This window comes from Bos javanicus, chromosome 9, assembly GCF_032452875.1.
Source record: "Bos javanicus breed banteng chromosome 9, ARS-OSU_banteng_1.0, whole genome shotgun sequence".
Taxonomy (NCBI): Eukaryota; Metazoa; Chordata; class Mammalia; order Artiodactyla; family Bovidae; genus Bos; species Bos javanicus.
The window spans coordinates 76,342,132-76,363,028 of record NC_083876.1 but is presented as its reverse complement, the minus strand read 5'-3'; the positions used below and the strand labels follow the sequence as shown (position 1 = coordinate 76,363,028).

General features: G+C 42.4%; 1 protein-coding gene across 3 annotated transcripts in view; it reads left to right on the top strand.

The window, feature by feature from the left end:
- The window catches only part of NHSL1 (NHS like 1), a 152,296-nt gene that overhangs the window by 16,119 nt on the left and 115,280 nt on the right, over positions 1 to 20,897 (top strand). The window contains exon 1 of one of the 3 annotated variants that reach the window (XM_061428122.1): positions 8,334 to 20,716. The exons of the other annotated variants lie outside the window; for them this stretch is intronic. Coding sequence (XP_061284106.1) covers positions 20,701 to 20,716 — 16 coding nt within the window. The 5' untranslated portion in view covers positions 8,334 to 20,700. Of the gene's footprint in view, positions 1 to 8,333; positions 20,717 to 20,897 lie in introns of those variants that run through there. 3 annotated transcript variants of the gene reach the window in all.

The window sequence follows — 20,897 nt, the reverse complement described above, 5'->3', positions numbered from 1 at the left end:
TGGACCTTGCAGCATGCCACTGCTGACCCACGCCTCTGCCGGAGACTCCTGCACACTCACAGGCAAGTCAACAAACTATGGAAAATTCTTAAAGAGATGGGAATACCAGACCACCTGACCTGCCTCCTGAGAAATCTGTATGCAGGTCAGGAAGCAACAGTTAGAACTGGACATGGAACAACAGACTGGTTCCAAATCAGGAAAGGAGTACGTCAAGGCAACTTATATGCTGAGTACATCATGCGGAATACCAGGCTGGATGAAGCACAAGCTGGAATCAGGATTGCCGGGAGAAACAACAATAACCTCAGATATGCAGATGAAACCACTCTTATGGCAGAAAGTGAAGAACTAAAGAGCCTCCTGATGAAAGTGAAAGAGGAGAGTGAAAATGTTGTCTTAAAACTCAATATTCAAAGAACTAAGATCATGGTATCTGGTCCCATCACTTCATGGCAAATTGATGGGGAAACAATGGAAACAGTGAGAGACTTTACTTTTGGGGGGCTCCAAAATCACTGTAGATGGTGACTGCAGCCATGAAATTAAAAGATGCTTGTTCCTTGAAAGAAAAGCTATGACCAACCTAGACAACATATTAAAAAGCAGAGACGTTACTTTGCTAACAAAAGTCCATCTAGTCAAAGCTATGGTTTTTCCGAAGTCATGTATGGGTGTGAGAGTTGGACTGTAAAGAAAGCTGAGCGCTGAAAAATTGATGCTTTTGAACTGTGGTGTTGGAGAAGACTCTTGAGAGTCCCTTGGACTGCAAGGAGATCCAGCCAGTCCATCCTAAAGGAAATCAGTCCTGAGTGTTCATTGGAAGGACTGATGTTGAAGCTGAAACTCCAACACTTTGGCCACCTGATGTGAAGAACTGATTCATTTGAAAAGACCCTGATGCTGGGAAAGATTGAAGGTGGAAGGAGAAGGGGCCGACAGAGGATGAGATGGTTGGATGGCATCACTGACTTGATGGACATGAGTTTGAGTAAGCTCTGAGAGTTGGTGATGGACAGGGAGGCCTGGCATGCTGCAGTCTATGGGGTTGCAAAGAATTGGACACGACTGAGTGACTGAACTGCCCTTGGGGGCATCTTAGAACATATCCCCTGTGGATAAAGGGGAACTGCTGTCTAACTCAGTCACTCATCTGTGGCCCCTACTGTGCGTGGAATGAAGTCCTTACAATGGCATGAGACCCTCCTCTATCTTATGCCTTCCTGTCTGCTCTCCCTTTTAACTGCACAGGTAGCAGACAGAGCCATAGCTCTTTCACAACTCCAGAACTTTCATCTCCCAGTCCCTGAGTCAGTCTGGATGCTCCAGTCTCCTCCTCTGCCTGTAACTAGCCTGCTTAACCTTCTGAACTTGCTTTAAAACTCTGTGAAGTCTTCCCTGATCCCTGGAGGGCAGAGCACACTACTCCCTTCTCTGTGTTATTTCTGGGCCTTCTACATACCTCTGTGATTGCATTTATCAGACACTGGGTTGTACTTATTTGTTTACTCGCCTGTGTCTTGAGCTAGACTGTGAATTCCTTTAGGGCAGGGACCAGGTCTTCCTTATCTTTTTTATCCCCAAGGCTAAGTACCCAGAAAAGGGATGCTGATGGGGTGAGCATAACTCACCTGGGACACTCTTAATAGTGCTGTTTACTCCGGCCCACATGCCAAACAGTACTCTGGATTTGCGTGAAGTGTGGTGGGTCTTAGGTGGCACTGTGTGCTTGCTTTGTCGATTATACTGCTGAATGTAATCTTAACGTGCTCCCGACTCCGGACTTTTCCGAGTGAGGCGAGAGAGAGGGTGCAGTTTGTGGGAACATAATTTTGGTGGCAGTCGGCTGTGTCCTGTTACTCCACGCACACCATGCCTGTATGAGACACTTCGTACAAGCGTTTGACCCTGGCTGTTTTGACCATGAGTAACGTTGACTTAGGGAACAGGGCTGAGGTGTGGGTTGGATGATGCCATGTCTGATAAGGAGAGGCAGATGGGGGCTATTGCCGTCTCTTAACCGGTTTTCCTTCTTTCACTGTTGTTCTCCTCCCCACCCCCACCCTCACCCCAAGCCAGGCAGTCTTAAGACAGCGGCCTCAGCAACCCTGTAAAACATCAAACAGAAGTCAAACTTTGTGACTTCACTGCTTAAAACCTTTCTCAGACAGTTTAATAACTAGCGTCTTTACAGTGTTCTCGGAGGCCCTACGGGGGTGGGCTCTCTGACCCCCTCGCTTCCCCAACCTCATCACCTGTGCTTTCCCCTCAACTCTCCTCCACGTCACACCAGACTCCTTGCTGCTGTTAGGACAGGCCATGCAACTTGACCTTGCCCTCCTCCTAGACTCCCAGCTGTACACCTTATTCTCACCTTCTCTTGCTTTCTTCAGGTCTTTCCTGAAAAAATCACCAGGGACCCTATTTAAAGTTGCCACATCTTTGCATGCTTGGCACTTGAACAGTCTCCGCATTTCCCATGCCATCCTGGGGAGCACTGTGAAGGCTGAGGAGCACTGGTCCCACCATAAAGCTGGATTCCCAGAGAAGGATGCTGCCCTCCGCAGCTGTATTCCCTTCCTGTGATGCTCTGCAATGTGGAGGATGGGGCTATAGTCTGAGGATACTAGAGTCTGAACTTGGGTGCAGCTGCTCTGGGGTTGCTGAGTGCCGGCAGCCCCACACAAAGCCACCTATAGGAAATTGATCTTTTCATCAAAACTGAGCCTTAAGTATTTACTGCTGTGAGTAACTTTTTATTCCAAGTGTCTGTCACTACTTACCAGCCAATAGAAAGGCGCACATGATCTAAGTATTCTTCTCTCCCGTCCCTTGATGACAGACTTGGCACTTACCGTTTGCAAGTACATTTGTTCTACCAAACCTACGGTCGTGTAAGCCATGAGTCCATCTGGCGTGACTTCTGCTGACATCTCTTGTCACATGGTCCTAACAGTGGTAGTACCCTGCTGAACTCTGAAATCCTGAGGGAAGAAAAGTCACCTTTTACACCTGTGTGTCGTGTAGCAGCACCTCTTCTCTGACTCTCCAATGCAGCATCTCGGGGTGTTTGCTGCCATTTATGGCTGATGACTGACTAGTCACCAAAGACATTAAGTCAACAGTTGTTTACTAAGTTCTTGCTAGAACCCATCACTGTGCTGGGCACATCACATTTTGGCTATGTAAGCGTGTATAATGCGTGGTGAGTGCTTGCCTGGCTGAGCAGCTGTCTGAGACCATCTCCCCGGAGCAGAGGGATTTGTTGGCCGGGCTCCTCAGTTAATTCCCTCCCTTTGCACTGTCCTTGACTTAGACTGATTCCTTGGATCTGGGCATCGGTTGTGGATCCTTGTGTTTTAAGAGCTTCTATGGCCTTGTAGACTTGGTATAAATCAACCTTGAAAAAACCATGAGGAGGAGGAAGTCTCTCATAGGAGTGAAGGTGGCTTGGCTTTCGAGTGACCTAGAGTGACCTGACCCATGACCTTCCCTAGAGCAGGCGCTCATGGAGACTGGTGGAATGAGGAGTGCCTCTGCCCTGCCATTTTCATGCCCTCCTATTTTCCAAAAAAGTTCTATTGAGGGCAGTATTGAAAGGAAGATAACCGAAGGAGATGGCAATAGATGGGTGGGTAAGGAGGAGGGATGAGATACAAGGAGAGAAGAGATGATAGGTCTCCATACCTCTCTATTCCGCCTTCTTTTTGCCAACACTTTTCTGACTCCATCTCCTAAATCTGTAAAGTAATGGTGGCAGTCTAGTGGGACTCAGACATGTTTCTGAATGTGCTCCTCGCAGGACTGATTGTTTATAATAGTTAAGATATGTTTGTTTTTAAGACATAGCTTAATAAACCTTTTGTACATGGTTGAAAAGTGTGGGGTAAAAGTAAAGGCTAATCTGTTTACTGGCTAAAATTTCAGTGTACAAGTAAACTGTTAGATTTGGGTTTAATAAATGCTTACCTTGCTCTAAGGAAAACCCATTTATAAGTGAAAGCCACAAGCAGTTGAGATTTCATAAACTACATCACTTGATTTTTGTTTTTGCTTTTCAGTAAACTTTAAAAAGAGAACGTGAGAATAAATATGTTTTATTGTTGTTACAGTTCCTTTGCCTGTGTTCCTGAAGGTTCTCTTTCACTTTGTAACTGGAAATGCCTCAGTTAAAGTAGAAGCTGGGTATCTGGTGTTTCTGGATTACATTTTGAGATAAACCAGAATTCCTATCTGGACACAGGTGTGTACCGCTTCAGTCTTGAGTGGTTGGAGGTTCTTTTACAAAGAATACAAAAGGCAATTTGTGAATTGACCTTGGTGGGTGGTTGGGGCTGGTTCTTGGCTTGGTTGCTGTGGTCATCTTGACTGGTGGTTATTTATTTACATAATTTTTTTTTTCACCCATGGAAAGTACATAGAGTCCTTTGACTTCCTGGAAAAAAAAAAAACTTTGATTTTTCACCTTAAAGTAATTTTATTGCAGAGTTAATCAACATACTGTATTCCAACTATAAAAAGATCATTTAAGTCCTTTTTTATTTACTTGCTACCCTTCCACGTCCAGTTCTTTGCCCTTAAGTATGAATGTGGTTCTGTTCTAAGGATCCCAGTTCTGTTTGATATGTACAGACTTTTTTGAGCTTGCTTGTTGCGTTTGGGATGTTCTTGTGTGCTTTAGGAAGCTGGTGAGATTGGGGTTGCACTCCTTCAGCATTCTTTTGGATCATCTCCCCTGGAGAAGGAAATGGCAACCCACTCCAGTTCTCTTGCCTGGAAAATCCCATGGACAGAGGAGCCTGGTGGGCTACGGTCCATGGGATCATAAACAGTTGGACACGACTGAGTGACTTGAGTTTCCTTTCCTCGTTTTGGATCATCAGACCTTGGTTATTTCCCACACGCTGGGGTTTGTGTTAGTTTGTGCAGTGGCTCTGTGTGCTCATGTCATTGTAACCAGGGAAGTTAGGTGACTGCGTTTAGAAATCTTAAAGGTTATGTTTAGGTTCCAACTAATAAAGGCCTGAACAAAAACACAATTGTAAGTTTTCATCTGGTTTCTGAGAAAGTTGAGCAAGGTTTCTCGCCAACAAATTTTTTTTTGGAATGGGAAAAATAATCTTCTACAGTAAATCTACGATGTGAACATTTTGAGTTTTTCAGTGCCTGAGAAGTTTAATTATAGTTGTTTGTCAGTGACTTTGAAAAGTTTTGGCTGTGTCCGAAGCAACAAATACACTTTACATTTGTTCCTAATCTACACAACAGATGTGTATACACACATATGTTCATGTACATATAAACACATATATACATCTATAGAAAATGTAAGGAAAGCTTTGCGAAACTACTTACCCTTATAGTATGGGTACACGTGATTCTCTCTCTTTTCTGTTTTATTCTAGTCTATTCTATTAGACAGAAAATGTCAGTCCCGACCTGCTGAACTGGCTTTATCATTCCCTATGAAGTCACAGACTTCTGGCGAAATCATGCTTTCAGTAGACTCCGGGTAGTAGGGCTGTATTATGCCGTGTACCAGGTTGCTCCCTCACAAATGGCAATGCAGTTTCTGTGGATAGTCCATCCTCATGTCCCTGTTGTAGGAGGCCTCACTGACCAGAAGCATCCTGAGATGCAGTACAGATGAGTTGTGCCTATCAGAACACCACTGGGTCTGAGAACAGAGTAAGCCCTCTCCTAGGTTTCCCTCTGCGCCCCCAGCCCAGAGCCATGCTGTGCTTGAAAACTTGCAGGCAGGACCGAGTGATTTCCAGCATGGACCTTGCTCCCTGCCTGAGCACAGCCGTGCACAGCCTGCTAATGCACTCCATGGCTTCCTTGCACCTGCTCACCGGCCCAAGGGAAAACTCATGAATAGCAACGTCTGATGAATTTCTGCCCTGATCTGGAGATTTCTCTGGCATTATGCTTCCTGGCCTGCTGTCCATCCATCCCCCATAGAGGAAAATTAGTTAAGAAGTTCAGTCCATTTCACTTTACTTTCAAATTGTTGGACTCTAGCCTGTATGTGTCAGAGATTCTGTGTCTGAACTGGATAAGAAGCTGCATTTTCTTTGAAACATAAAGTTACTGTAAAACCCTGACAGTTGGTTAGAGATCCTTTCTAAATTGTGTTCATATGGACTACATGTTAGCTTACATAAAATGTTAGAGGAAAATGCCTTTCATTTTTATTTCTCTGTAACAGAAGCTTGTTCCATTCGTTGTTCAGAATTCTAAAACAATTAAAAAATTAACGAACATCTTTCTGAAGTTTGCTCCGCAAATAGAGGCTGTTTGCAGGTCACGGTTTACCCAGTGCCCACTCACGTCTGGTCTCATTTCATTGTTCTGATAGTCCTGTGAGATGGTAGGATGGGGACATCTCCCCCTGAAAGCTGTCCTGAGAGATTAAGGGGCTCGCCTGAAGCCTTACAGATAATAGTGGTATAGTTGGATTGAAATTCACTTCTCATGACTTAGTCCCTCCCTCTCTGCATGACTCCGTGTAGTGTTTCTACTCAACCCTCAGAGGACATTTGAAGCTTGTTTTGATGCCTTGGTGTCAGTGTCATTGACCCTTTAAGAATCTGGTGTCACCCTGGTGGTTATTGAGGTTTGCAGGGATCCTTGCTTGGGCTTAAGGTGGGTCTCTGGTCTGCCGCTTTCTTGTTCCACTTTTGCTGTAAAGCTGTGAGCTTTCCTTTCCACTCCTGTAGTCTTGCTTGCCTCTTGTACCCACCAGTCTCTGCTATGGGGTTTCTAATATGTTACCTTCTGTGGAAGGTCTGGGCAATCTAGCTTATTACAGCAGTAGTGACTGAAGGATTATAAGATCCTAAGCCATGATCCTGTGAGTATTAGTGACTGAAGAATTATAATAAGATCCTAAACCACGATCCTGTGAGTATTGCTGTCTGGTCAGAGACTATCTTGACTTCTTGGGTCTCGACCACATTTTGAATGGTTGAGTTTTTCAGAAAAATGGTCTCTTGATAAGTGGAATGTTCTGTAATATGTAAATATGTTTTTCCCACATTTATCTTTTTCTGTTGGCTTTTCTTTTTACTACAGTTAAATAAAGCACATGTTTGTGTTAATGTTATGGAATTGTGACTATATTTGGGCATCCCAGTTCTTATTGTAAATGTTAAATTTTAAACACATCTATAAAATCACTCTGAGTTTCCAAGTAGGATTACTTTATTGTTTCACTTAAAACAAGCAACATCACTTTTAAGCTTTGGTTTCATCTTTAACCACTTTCTCTAATTACATATTGAGCTCTCACTTGCCACTCTTTTCTCCGACTAATAGATGGACACCAAATACGTGTGTGTGTGTGTGTGTGTATTGTTTTTCATGTGGTTGGAATGACCTCTCCATATCTTTAGTTTCGTATTTTTCTTCACATCATCTGCTTATAAAAAAGTTAAAAGATGGTGATGATAAGACATATTTTTATTATCTGAAGTTGGTTCTACTCTACTAAACCTTTTTGGCCGCTTAAAATGATGTTTGATCCTCCTGAACACAAATGAGAATTATATAAAGTGTGACTGAAAAAGCTGATTTGTCTCTCTGCCTTTTCTATGACTTTCTTAATAAACCACTAACCTCCCAATCCTTGGAACTAATATGACCTTTTAATAGTCTGTGTTGAATAATCTTCATTTTGAATCCTAGGCTTACAGTAGTTGTTCAGTGAATGTTTTGATTTATACATAGGAGAGTTGCAAAGATGTTTGGGTGCAGTTTGAAAAATTGAAAATAGAGATGTAGAAGAAAACTTTTTTTCTGTGACTCAAGAAATGAGGCCTACAGAAAAGTAGCAGTTTCAGTAGGGATTGCTATCCTCTCTTTCTCCAAATATAAGAGAATTGATGAAAGATGCTCACTTGTGATATCAAAAGCTTTTGATATCCAGCATAGTTACTTTGTTTTGTGTTTGTAAAGTCTCAGAGATGACAATTGTAAAGATGTCTTTCATTTTTGATGAAGTGAAATTTCAAAGAATTCTTACTGTTGTGGTTATACCTAGAGAAAGCAGCTTTAGCAACTCTTTGAGAGAGAGCTTACTGAAGGAATGACCGACCACGAGTTTTTTCTCAGTGCCATTTGAGAGCATTTTAGTAAATATTTGAATATAGTTCCTAAATTGGAGTTGTGAAGAGATCTAAGAGTTACCTTAAAAAAACAAAGGTAATTTGTTAGGGCTGGAAGGAATCTCCAGGATAACCTGGTGTGACGGAGGAGAAGCAGGGATCCAGGGAGGTGAGCTTGCTTGCTTTAAGACCTCACAGCCAAGAGCCCAAGGGCACAAGCCCAGTTAGGTTGTGCCCTTGTGTTCTTTTCTCCTCTTTTAAATACTATCGCAACTGTGTTCCTTTCTGTTCGTTTCTTTAATTTTGGCATTCCTGACTTCCCTGTGATGGTCTAGTGACAGATTCCTTTGCTGACCTTAGAGAGCAGGTTTTGGAAGTCTTTCGCCCACTCTGTGTCACAATGAAAGTTTTCTAAATAGATGTGTCGAAGACAAGCAGCTTACTGATGATGGCAAAGGCAAAAGAGGAACAGCATTCACCCTGGAAACAGGCTCTTCTGGGTCACTTTGCTTCTGCTTACAAAGGCAAATTCATTCATGTTTCAAGGAATTGAAGGAAAAGAAACAAACAACCCCTTCCTGCAAACAAACCGAAGACCCCAAAGGTCCCAGGCTGCAGCCTTTCCTTGGTATGAGCTGAAGGCCCTAGAGATAGTTGAATAACTTACAGCATCAGAAACCCACCTGCCTCAAGAGAAATAAGTGTATTTTAAAACTGTGAACCTTGTATTATGGTTTTGACACAGACGTTTTTCCTCTTGAGGGACTGTAGACTTTCATTATCCTTAACAGCTGAATCTGCTGAGATGTGTTAAATAAAAATAAAGCATGAAGTAAATGCCAGCTATTTCCATCAAGAGAATTGTAGGTGACTTCTATTAGATGTTAAGTGAAGAAGAGGGGAAAAAGAGAAAAGGAGAGAGGAGAGAGGAAGAGAGAAAGAATATGGGCGGGAAGGGAGAGAGGAAGAGGTAAAACAAAAATAAAAATGGAAAAGGCTCAAATCTGTTTGATCAAAGAGGAGAATCAGAAAAGAGCTGCTTCTGTGGGATGTTCTACCCACTGTGGATCGTGTAACTCTGTGATTATCCTGCACTGTGGCAAGAAGCCACCCTGAAACTGGTCTGCCAATTTGAAGAACCATTTTCCTGCTTATTTTTAAACTCCTAAGGACAGGGAAAAAGACTGAAGGAGCCTAAATGCTGCGGTTTCCTCAAACCATTAGTGTTGTAAATCCTATGGGTCCTGAAATAACTTGCTATTCCTGAATTTTCCAACTGCCTGGCTACTAAGAAGACTCGACAGTTGAAAGGGAAATGGTTAGCTCTTTCCTTCAAGTGTCGTCTGCAAGGTCTAAGTGGGTCAGAAGTTGCAGAATGTGGTGACGTCAGAGATAAACTACTCTTGTTAAATGGAGATTCTCTAGCTCTTTATACAGAGCTTTCAGTTTTTTAAATATTTTATAAATCAAAATATTTTAAATTTATAAATCTTAAGTAACTTAAATGTTAGACTATTTAATTATCTATGCAGAAATTTTCAGGAGCCTGAGCATTTTAACTTGGTATCTACCTTTTAATGTTTATGATATTGCTTGATGATTAAAAGTAATTAAGTAATTATAGTCCAGTGACTGTCTCTGGTTTCGGGCTTATGTTTTATTAATAAGTAAATTGTGGCTGAACTTGTGTTCCTCCTGGTTGGCTGGTACGTGATCTTGAACTCTGTTGATTTGTAGTCTGACTTCTCTTTAGAATGATTTAGGACCGTGATTTTGTGGATAGAAGATCTTGTGTTGCACCTGTTTCTATAGTTGAAGGTTGACTAATGTTTTAACTTCCTCACATTACTCAGATGCTTAGAAGAAAATGATACAAATGACCTCTTTATTTTAGGTTAGTTGGATTTTTGTGGGAAGGGTTGCCATTGAAATGTGTATGTTTGGAGTCAGTCCCTTCACAAGCACATTGATGAAATGCACAGCATGAAAGGATGTGAGGTTATTTTGATGCTCCAAAATATACACATATTTGGTGCCCTGACAATGGTAAATCTTGAAGAGAATAAAATTTCACATTCTAGTGGTTTTATTTTGCTTCTATACTACATCCATTGTAAATGCACCAAGAAAGGGGATCTGGGGTCATTATTATGACATCTTTTGGTGTACTCCCTCCAGCTGGACACACTGACTTCAGCATTCTTGTATGGATACTTCCAGAAAAAAATTTTTTTTCCTTTTCTACTTCCATCATCCTTCAAATATTTAATTTAGGCTGAATGAGAGAAGGAAAAACTGCCTTCTGAATTTGTTCTGACGAACTTGCCTTGAAAGAGAATAGCATCTATGTTTGAAAATGAAGCCTCTTTGGACTAGTAGTCTTTAAAGAAATGATTTATAAAAATTCTACCATATGTTCAACTATTTAATAACTGTTATTTAAAGATGAGTTTTAGTACAATTGTGTGGGGGGCAGTAGGATCTAATTCTAAGGAATATGTTAAATATTTTTATGGCTTTTCATAGGAATCATTGTGCTGTTGGATAGATAGCTCATGCAGATTTTACACACTTTCCTCTGTTTGCTTTTGAATGAAATAGTAGAGTGATGGTAATTCTGGTTTAGGCTATAAGCACTCATCATCTGTTGTGTTTCAGGTACTTCTCAAGGGTTGGAAGTAGGTGTGCATGAGCAAGTCCTTATTTTAACAAGTAACTCATTTGAGATGGGCAGACAGAATTGTGACCCTATCATAGCTACCTAAGTAAAGCTGGGGAAAGAGTGGTCAAGGGTGACTTCAGAGAAGTAAAAAAACAAAATAAACAAGCTGTGAAGGTAGGGCTGTATTCCAGACAGTGACAGTCTGATCTAGGACGGTGCAGCTAGGAGACCATATGGATTATGGAACAAAGCCCACTGATAGGGTGGCTTAAAGGGAAATGGCCAGAAAATTTGCAGAAGAGAATTGAGTTCAAGTCCAAATTTATTGCTGGATGAGGAATTTGGGGTTTATTCTTATCTTGAGTTTCTTACATAAGTAGAAACATGTGTTTTGTTTTGTTTTCCTCTCCCCTCAGGGAAAGAATGGAGCAGTTGGGGCTCTTTTGGAAAGATGATGTAGGTATGACAGTGGTTTAGGAAGTCTGACTTAGAAAAAAACAAACTACTATAAAGTTATAAAGGAATATTGTCACTTGAAGAAATATCTTAGCCATTGGCACAACCTTTTGAAGCTTCTTCTGGCTGGATTGAATGGAGCGAGGTTTCACATTAAAGGCTCCTTCCCCCTGTCATTGCCTAGGAAGTATCCTGTGCGCCTGTGTGGGGTGGACTGAAGCCCAGTGGACAGCAATGGAGTCAAGGAATCTCTGCACATCTAAGAGGAACAGGAGAGGCTGTAGGATGATGTAAGAGCTCAGGTCAACGTGGACACTTATCCTACATTCCCTAGGGACATAGAACCGCAGGGGCCCAAGGGTTCTTAAAAAAAGAAGAAAAAAAGAAAGAAATCATTGAGTGTTAGAAGAGCTAGGCTTTCATGAATGAGACAAATTTCATGATAAAGAGACAAATGAGGGCTTCCTTCTTGGTGTGATGTCAAGAAGTCTAGATTTGGCTCTGAAGGAAAAAAAAAAAATGAAATAACTCTAAAAACTGCTTTTAAACTGGCCAATTAAAGCAGACTTTCCATGATTCCAGGAGGAAATACAGTGACTTAAAGAGGCTACCTACAGCCAGAAACCATTCAAGAGCACCCAGTGCAGTATTTGCAGGACACCCTGGAGCTTCATGGTTGGTTTGTGTTCAGCACAAAGTTAGCTGTCTTTAATGAGCCAGGATTCAAAGGTCTCCTGAAAGAAAAGTGACTGCAGGAAAGGATAAAGGTTGTCCTTAGGATCAGGTTGGTCAGCTCTGGCTGCAGAGTGCACAAAAATCAAACAGGATACCAGGTTAGATGAGGTTAGGAGGAGGAAGTGTCCATAACAAAGTCCTGTGTGCCAACTTTCCTAATGATGAGCAAGCTGCTTACAGAGGTGGCCAGACTGGGGCACTGTGACCAGTGCATGCTGAGTCACTTCAGTTGTGTGCAACTCTATACGACCCTCTGGACTGTAGCCTGCCAGGCTTCTCTGTCCATGGGATCCTCCAGGCAAGAATACTGGAGTGGGTTGCCATGCCCTCCTCCAGGGGATCTTCCTGACCCAAGGGTTGAACTCGCATCTCTTACATCGCCTGCATTGGCAGGCAAGTTCTTCACCATAAGGGCCACCAATAGTAGCTTTAAACTAGCCAGTTTAAAGGTACTATGTTATCTTTTTTTTTTCCCTTCTTTCTTTGGGTCTGTGGGAGTGATAAATATGCAGAAAAACCCAGACTGAATCTCTTTCTTCTGAGAAATTCTGAATATTGGTAAGAACCGAAGTATCCTAGCACAGTGGGTGAGATGAGAATGACTAATACTTTGGTAAGATGTTCAGATGGTGTCAGTCAGTTTTGGCCACCAGCATGGCTTCTTCTGTGGACATTCTCATACAAACAGTCTCACAAGGTTTCAACATCTTCAGTCTCTGGCAGTGTAGTGGAAATAGGAGCACCTGTGATGGGGAATATGTGTTCGGTCTCCTCTGACTTTTATAAAATATATTATAATTAATTTATTTTTAACTGGAGGATAATTGCTTTATAATATTGTGTTGGTCTCTGCCATACATCAGCATGAATCAGCCACAGGTATACATATGTCCCCTCCTTCTTCAACCTCCCTCCCACCTCCCACCCCATCCCATCCTCTAGGTTGCCACAAGGCATCTGATTTGAGCTCCCTGTACCTCGCAGTGAATCTCCACTGGCCATCCATTCTGCATTTGGTAATATACGTGTTTCCATGCTGGTTTTCCCACCCTCTCCTACCCCCACAATGTCCACAAGTCTGTTCTGTATGTCTGCGTCTCCATTGCTGCCAAAGATACAGGTCTGAAAACAGACCTTGCCTGATTGAGTACCTTTTTAGTTGATGTGAAACAAATCCTCAAATGGGTATGCAAAATGGTTTTTCCATCTTTGGCTTTTTGAGTAAAAGTCAAAATCAGGATGCATTAAAAAAAAAACAACAACAACTAAACTATGGTTTGCCTGTTTTTCCTGTATAATTTTGTTTTCCATTTTGCCAGGAACAAAGTAGAATTTTGACCCCATCTAGACTCACTCGTTATATGTATTATGCAAATTAATTCCTAATTTACCCACATCCTTACTATTTTATTGAAACCAAACAGATTTTTTTAGCAGGCAAATGAAATAGCACTGGAGTGGTTTGGAAGACATGAGTATCTAAACATTTTTGGCTGTACTTGTGGCTACCACTCCCTCTGTCTGAGACAATAATATTAAACTTTAACATGATGCAGAATGTTGTAATCCTACAAGGGAGTGAAGAAGTTGAGTCTCTAAAGTCATGGTTGGCAAAGGCAGGACATTTGTTCTGTCCAGAGGACTGTAAATTCTTCAAACAAGCATCATCCCTGGCCCGCTTCATTCACTTAGTCTTCCTAGGGATTAAGTTTTGAATTTCACTAGCACAGAGTCAGACACGACTGAAGCGACTTAGCAGCAGCAGCAATGATTAGTTGCTGTTCAGTTGCTAAATCATGTCTGACTTTCCGAGAATCTATGGACTGCAGCATGCCAGGCTTCCCTGTCCTTCTCCATTTCCCAGAGTTTGTTCAAATTTATCTCCATTGACTTGGTAATGCCATCCAACCATCTTATCCTCTGTCATCCCCTTCTCCTCCTGCCCTCAATCTTTCCCAGCATCAGGGGCTTTTCCAACGAGTCAGCTCATTGCATCAGGTGGCCAGAGTGTTGGAGCTTCAGCTGTAGCATCAGTGCCTCCAATGAGTATTCAGGGTTGATTTCCTTTAGGATTGAATGGTTTGGTCTCCTTGCAGTCCAAGGGACTCTCAAGACTCTTCTCCAGCACTCATGATCAGTGGTAGTAGATAATAATTTTTTTCTTCTAATTTTATTGATATATAACTGACATATAGCACTGGTGTACAGCATCATGGTTTGCCTTACATACATTGTGAAATGATTAGCACAATAAGCTTCAGTTCAGTTCAGTTGCTCAGTCATGTCCGACTCTTTGTGACCCCATGAATCGTAGCACACCAGGCCTCCCTGTCCATCACCAACTCCCGGAGTTCACCCAGACTCACGTCCATCGAGTCAGTGATGCCATCCAGCCATCTCATCCTCAGTCATCCCCTTCTCCTCCTGCCCCCAATCCCTCCCAGCATCGGACTCTTTTCCATTGAGTCAACTCTTCACATGAGGTGGCCAAAGTACTGGAGTACAATGAACATTTATTGTTCAGTTGCTCAGTCATGTCCAACTCTTCACAACCCCATGGACTGCAGCATGCCAGGCTTCCCTGTCGTTCACCATCTTCCTGGAGCTTGCTCAAACTCATGTCCATTGAGTTGGTGATGCCATCCAACCATCTTATCCTCTGTTTTCCCCTTCTCCTGCCCTCAGCCTTTCCCAGCATCAGGGTCGTTTCCAATGAGTCAGCTCTTCGCATCAGGTGGACAAAGTATTGGAGCTTCAGCGTCAGTCCTTTCAATGAATATTCAGGACTGATTTCCTTTAGGATTGACTGGTTTGATCTCCTTGCAGTCCAAGGGACTCTCAAGAGTCTTCTGCCACACCACAGTTCAAAAGCATCAATTCTTCGGCACTTAGCCTTCTTTATGGCCCAACTCTCACATGACTCAGAGAAGGCAATGGCACCCCACTCCAGTACTCTTGCCTGGAAAATCCCATGGACGGAGGAGCCTGGTAGGCTGCAGTCCATGGGGTCGCTAAGAGTCAGACATGACTGAGCGACTTCACTTTCACTTTTCATTTTCATGCACTGGAGAAGGAAATGGCAACCCACTCCAGTGTTCTTGCCTGGAGAATCCCAGGGATGGGGGAGCCTGGTGGGCTGCCGTCTATGGGGGTCGCACAGAGTCGGACACGACTGAAGCGACTTAGCAGCAGCAGCAGCTCACATGACTACTGGAAAAACCATAACTTTGACTACACAGAACTTTGTCGGTAAAGTAATGTTGCTGCTTTTTGATATGCTGTCTAGGTTGGTCATAGCTTTTCTTCCAAGGACCAAGCATCTTTTAATTTCATGGCTGCAGTCACCGTCTGCAGTGATTTGGGAGCCCAAGAAAATAAAGTCTGTCACTGTTTCAATTGTTTCCCCATCTGTTTGCCATGAAGTGATGGGACCGGAGGCCATGATCTTCTTTTTTTCAATGTTGAGTTTTAGCTAGCCTTTTTACTCACCTCTTTCATACTCATCAAGAGGCTTTTTAGTTCCTCTTTGCTTTCTGCCATAAGGGTGGTGTTGTCTGCATATCTGATGTTATTGATGTTTTACCTGGCAACTTTGGTTCCAGCTTGTGCTTCATCCAGTCCAGCATTTCGCATAATGTAGTCTGCATATAAGTTAAATAAGCAGGGTCACAATATACAGCCTTGACATACTCCTTTCCCATTTTGGAACTAGTCTGTTGTTCCATGTCTGGTTCTAACTTGACACTGTTAGATCTGTTGCTTCTTGACCCGAATACAGATTTCTTGAGAGGCAGGTAAGTTGGTCCGGTATTCCCATCTCTTGAAGAATTTTCCACAGTTTGTTACGATCTACACAGCCAAAGACTTTAATGTATTCAATGAAGCAAAAGTAGATGTTTTTCTGGAATTCTCTTGCTTTTTCTATGATCCAGTGGATGTTGGCAATTTGATCTCTGGTTCCTCTACCTTTTCCAAATATAGCTTGAACATCTGAAAGTTCTTGGTTCATGTGCTGTTGAAGCCCAGCTTGGAGAATTTTGAGCATTACTTTGTTAGTGTGTGAAATGAGTGCAATTCTGCGGTAGTGTGAGCATTCTTTGGCATTGCCTTTCTTTGGGATTGGAATGAAAATCATCTCACATAGATAGAATATTAAGGAAATAGAAAAAAAAAAAACATGTTTTTTTCTTGTGATGAGAACTCTTAGGATTTACTCTCAATAACTTTCATATTCAAATACAGCAGTTTTTTTTAATTTGTTTTTTATTGAAATATAGTGACTCAGCAGGTAACGAATCCACTTGCAGTGCAGGAGACACAGGGATCGAATGATCCCTGGGTTGGGAAGATCCCCTGGAGGAGACAATGGCAACCCATTCCAGCATTCTTGCTTGGAAAATCCCATGGACAAAGGAGTCTGGCAGGTTACAGTTCAAAGAGTCACAAAGGGTCAGACACAACTGAGCGACTAAGCACAGCACATATTTGAATTACACTATTGTGTTAATTACTGCTGTACAGCAAAATGACTCAGTACATATATATACATTCTTTTTCAAGTTCTTTCCAATTACAGTTTATCATAGGATTTGAATACAGTTCTCTGTGCTATGTAGTAGGACCTTGTTGTTTATCCTTTCTTTATACACCAGTTTGCATCTCATACTGCAGTGTTAACTATATCTCTCAATTTGTACATTACATCCCTAGTGCTTATTTATCTTATAACTGGAAGTCCGTACCTTTCGACCACCTTCATCCAACTTTGCCTCCTTCTCACCCCAGGTAACTAGAAATCTGATCACTTTTTTTATGAGTTTGTTTGTTTTTGAAATATAATTGACCCAAAACACTGTTAGTTCCTGGTACACAGCAAGATGATTTGATATTTCTGTGCATTTCAAAATGATTGCCCTGGTAAGTCTAGTTATTATCTGTCACTGTACAGAGATATGGTATAATCGTTAGCTGTATCCCCACACTGTATGTTTCATGCCTGTGACTCATTTCTTTTGTAAGCGAGAATTTGTACCTCAATCTCTCTCACCTTTTTCTCTCCTCCCTCCACTCCCACCCCCAGATAATAATTTTAATGAATAGTTCTTATTAATTTTTCCTAGTTGGAACAGCATGCCTTTTCATACTTTATTTCTCAAACATATTCACAATTGTTTGGTGAAAACAAGGGGTTTCGTTTTAAAAATGATAATCTTATTCAATTTTAATAAAGGCCTATTCTGTTTCCACTGCTTGTGTTTAATGCCGTGAGCTTTTCAGACAGTGATGTCTATCATTTCACCAATCTAAGGTGGTGTTTGTGCTCTTTAGAAGTGTTACATCATGGAAAGGTTTTCTTTTTGGTAGTATACTTTTGTAGTAATAATTTAGCCACAGTACATGCAGTGATTTGGGAAAAACAAGTTTTAAGCCCTTGTGATCATAAATTGAAGTCAGTTTAAAAAGAAAAAAAATTATACCCCTTCTCCCACAGTCACTACCTTGCTAAATGTAGTCATTTCCTTGAGCTCTTGTACGAAAGGGCCACAAATGGGGTAGCTTAACAGAAATTTATTCTGTCGTGGTTCAGGTGCCTATAGGGCCCACTCCAGTACTCTTGCCTAGTGGGCTACGGTCCAGGGGGTCACAAAGAGCCAGACACAACTGCGTGACTGAGCAGGCACACACGCAGGACCATGTTCCCTGCCAAGGTTCTGGGGGAGGATTCTTCCTTGCCTCTTCCAGCTTACGATGGCTCTAAGCATTCATTGCCTGGTGGCTTCATAACACTAATCCTTGCCTGTTTTCACATAGCCTTTTTTGTGTCTCTGTGTGTTCTTTTCTGTCTCTTATTATCCTTATTAATATTGTTGTTATTATACTTAATACCACCCTAATCCAGTGTCCTCTCATCTTGATCCTTATCTCAAGTATGTGTACAAAGACCCTATTTCCAAACAAGGTCACAACCTGAGGTTCTGATAGGTAGGAACTGGTGGGGAGAGGACACTGTTTAACCCATTAGATTACAGATGATTTAACCTGGATAGCAAGAGTAACTTGGTTAAATGGTAATAGGCAAGAAGCTATCATTGATCATTATTAATTTTGCATATTCGTCTATTATATAATTTATCCTATTGTATTATAGTTATTTGTTATATTTACTCACTTACCTCTTACATTAAATCATAAGAAAGCAAAGATTGTCTTTTTTCCTGACATAATGCACTTAACAAAATGCTCATTTATGTTAATATTAATATCCATTTCTGTATATATCACAGCAAAAAATCAAGTAGGTTAGGATAGAACCTTAGAGTTAGTTCAGTCCCTACCATCAGTCTGCACCTCTGTGCTGCTGCTACTAAGTCACTTCAGTCGTGTCCGACTCTGTGCAACCCCCATAGACGGCAGCCCACCAGGCTCCCCCATCCCTGGGATTCTCCAGGCAAGAACACTGGAGTGGGTTGCCATTTCCTTCTCCAATGCATGAAGGTGAAAAGTGAAAGTGAAAGTGAAGTTGCTCAGTCGTGTCCGACTCTTAGCGACCCCATGGACTGCAGCCTATCAGGCTCCTCCGTCCATGGGATTTTCCAGGCAAGAGTACTGGAGTGGGGTGCCATTGCCTTCTCCGACACCTCTATGGGTCATGAGCTAATATACAAACCAGCTAGATAAGGCTATAGACGTGGCTGCAGTCATGTTCTCTTTAGTTTCCAATTCATTGTTCTTTCTACATTGTCGGGTTGTCTCCGTATTAAAAGGTTTAAATGTGAGTATCCTTAGAATGCTGTTAAAAGCATGCAGTCATTCCAACCCTGGGTACTAACCTATGTTCAGAAGCCTTAACTCTTCAAGGTGTAGAGTTTCTCTCTGTGTATGCAATTTAAAAAGTTCAGTCTAACCCACAAGAATACTTTCAGGAATATCTTTGCAATTCATACATGGCATGAAAGACCACTCAAGATAGGAAAGGATAAAGGATGACTCCAACACTCTGGGGGGAGGGTCAGGTGGTTGAGATGGTCAAGGCTGAGTCAGGTGGTTTGACTTTGATCTTGAAGTGGCTGCTACTTAGTTGGACAAATCACCTTATCTCTGAACCGTTCTTCCCCATCAGATGAGCTACTAGGTTCCTTCTAGTTCTGTTCTAAGAGTATCACTGTTTATCATTCTGCGTGCAGGCTTTTCATTCCTACTAGCTTCTGGCTAGGGACCACTTCTGTTTCTCAGTGGTCATAGCAACTAGTATTACTACAGTGACTTCCTTATGGTAGGGAGCTTGTTAACCAGGCCTTGCTAGTGATACTAGATGAGGAGCAAAACCCAACTAGGCTATGCTGAGCCCAGTGTTGAAAGCCAGAAGACTCAGAGCATCCACAGTCTGTAGCCACGGCTGCAGCAAGCACCCTAGGACACAGACAGATAGATAGATTGGTTCTGAGTCAGCTTCCTGTATCCTGTATAGTCAAGAGGAAGACCTGCACACAGCAGCGGGCTTGTGAACAATGGTCACTTCCTGTGACCAGGAGACTGGAGAGAGTCTCTAAGGACTGGAGGACACTCCCTGTTCATCGGGCGCTTTCAGGCAGGAGTACTCCTGGGGCCTCTTCAGATCTGTAATAAAACTTCAAAACAATCTGTCACTTTTTAAATCTGTGTTAAAGAGTGTACAGTAAAGTAAGCCTTGAACTTGCCAGAGTGAATTTTAGCTTTCTAGTGGAGGATGAGATACTTAGTGATATACTAATAACTGCAACAGAGTTAGAAGTTCACATACTTGTGAATGAATCTTGTGTGTGTGTCTTTATTTCCACATCTGAAAAATGGCAATGCCATAGAAGTGTAACACCCTTCACATTTTTTTATCCTAACACAAAAGCATATTAATAGTGTGTGTGTATGTTAGTCACTTCAGTCATGTCTGACTCTTTGCTACCCCAAGAGCTGTAGCCCCCCAGGCTCTTCTGCCCATGGGATTCCCCAGACAAGAATACTAGAGTGGGTTGCCATTTCATTCTTCAGGGGACCTTTCCAACCCAGGGATCGAACCCAGGTTGCCTGCATTGCAGGCAGATTCTTTACTGTCTGGGCCATCAGGGAAGCCCATGTTAATAGTAGTAGTAATAACAACAGTAGTCAGTGCTTCCATGGTACTTTACAATTTGTCTGGCTCTGTTTTGAGCCCATTTATGTAGACTCAGCTGTGTGTACAATTTCATATTGCAACGTTTAGTGCCAGATCTGTAGTAGTATATGAGTTGTTCCACATGAGAAAGAGCGTGACTAGCAAAAGAATAATGATGACAAAGCATAGTCGTGATAATTAATAGCAAACAGTGAAACCGAATCGAGGGATTTCTTTTTTGTGTTGTCGATCACGTGAGGTGCTCCATCTGCTTCAATGGAAAATGCTGAGAGATAAAGACAAACTAAACCCGGCCCTCGCGCTGCCCAGCACTGGACCACACGAACAGCCACTGCCCACCTCCCGGCTCCCCTCACTTTCCCAGATGATCCTGGCCGATTCCAGGGTGTGAAACTCCCCGTGAAAGATAGGGAGGTGTCAGCAGCTCAGCCCAGAAAGCTGGGGATTGGGCAGTGGCTTCCTGTAATCCCCGGTGCTGGCTGGCTGCCCCGTTCTTGGCAGTGAGGGCTGGGCGGTGGGCTGGAGACAGCTGTGTGAGCCCTGCTGCCTGCGCGGCCCGGAGCACTGGCCCCTCATGGAACTGCCGCACCATGTTCTGCCTGAAAGGTGAGGGGGCTTTGGGCCCACCAGGGTGGTGAAATAGAAGAATGTTCATTCAGCATCAGAAACGAGGGCTGATTCTCTTAAAATCAAAGTTGGAGAGAGTTTTGTTAAGTATGAAAGTGAAAAAGTCATTGTTCTTTTCTGGTTGCAAACAGGAAGAAAGACCTCCTGCTGGGGAGATGGA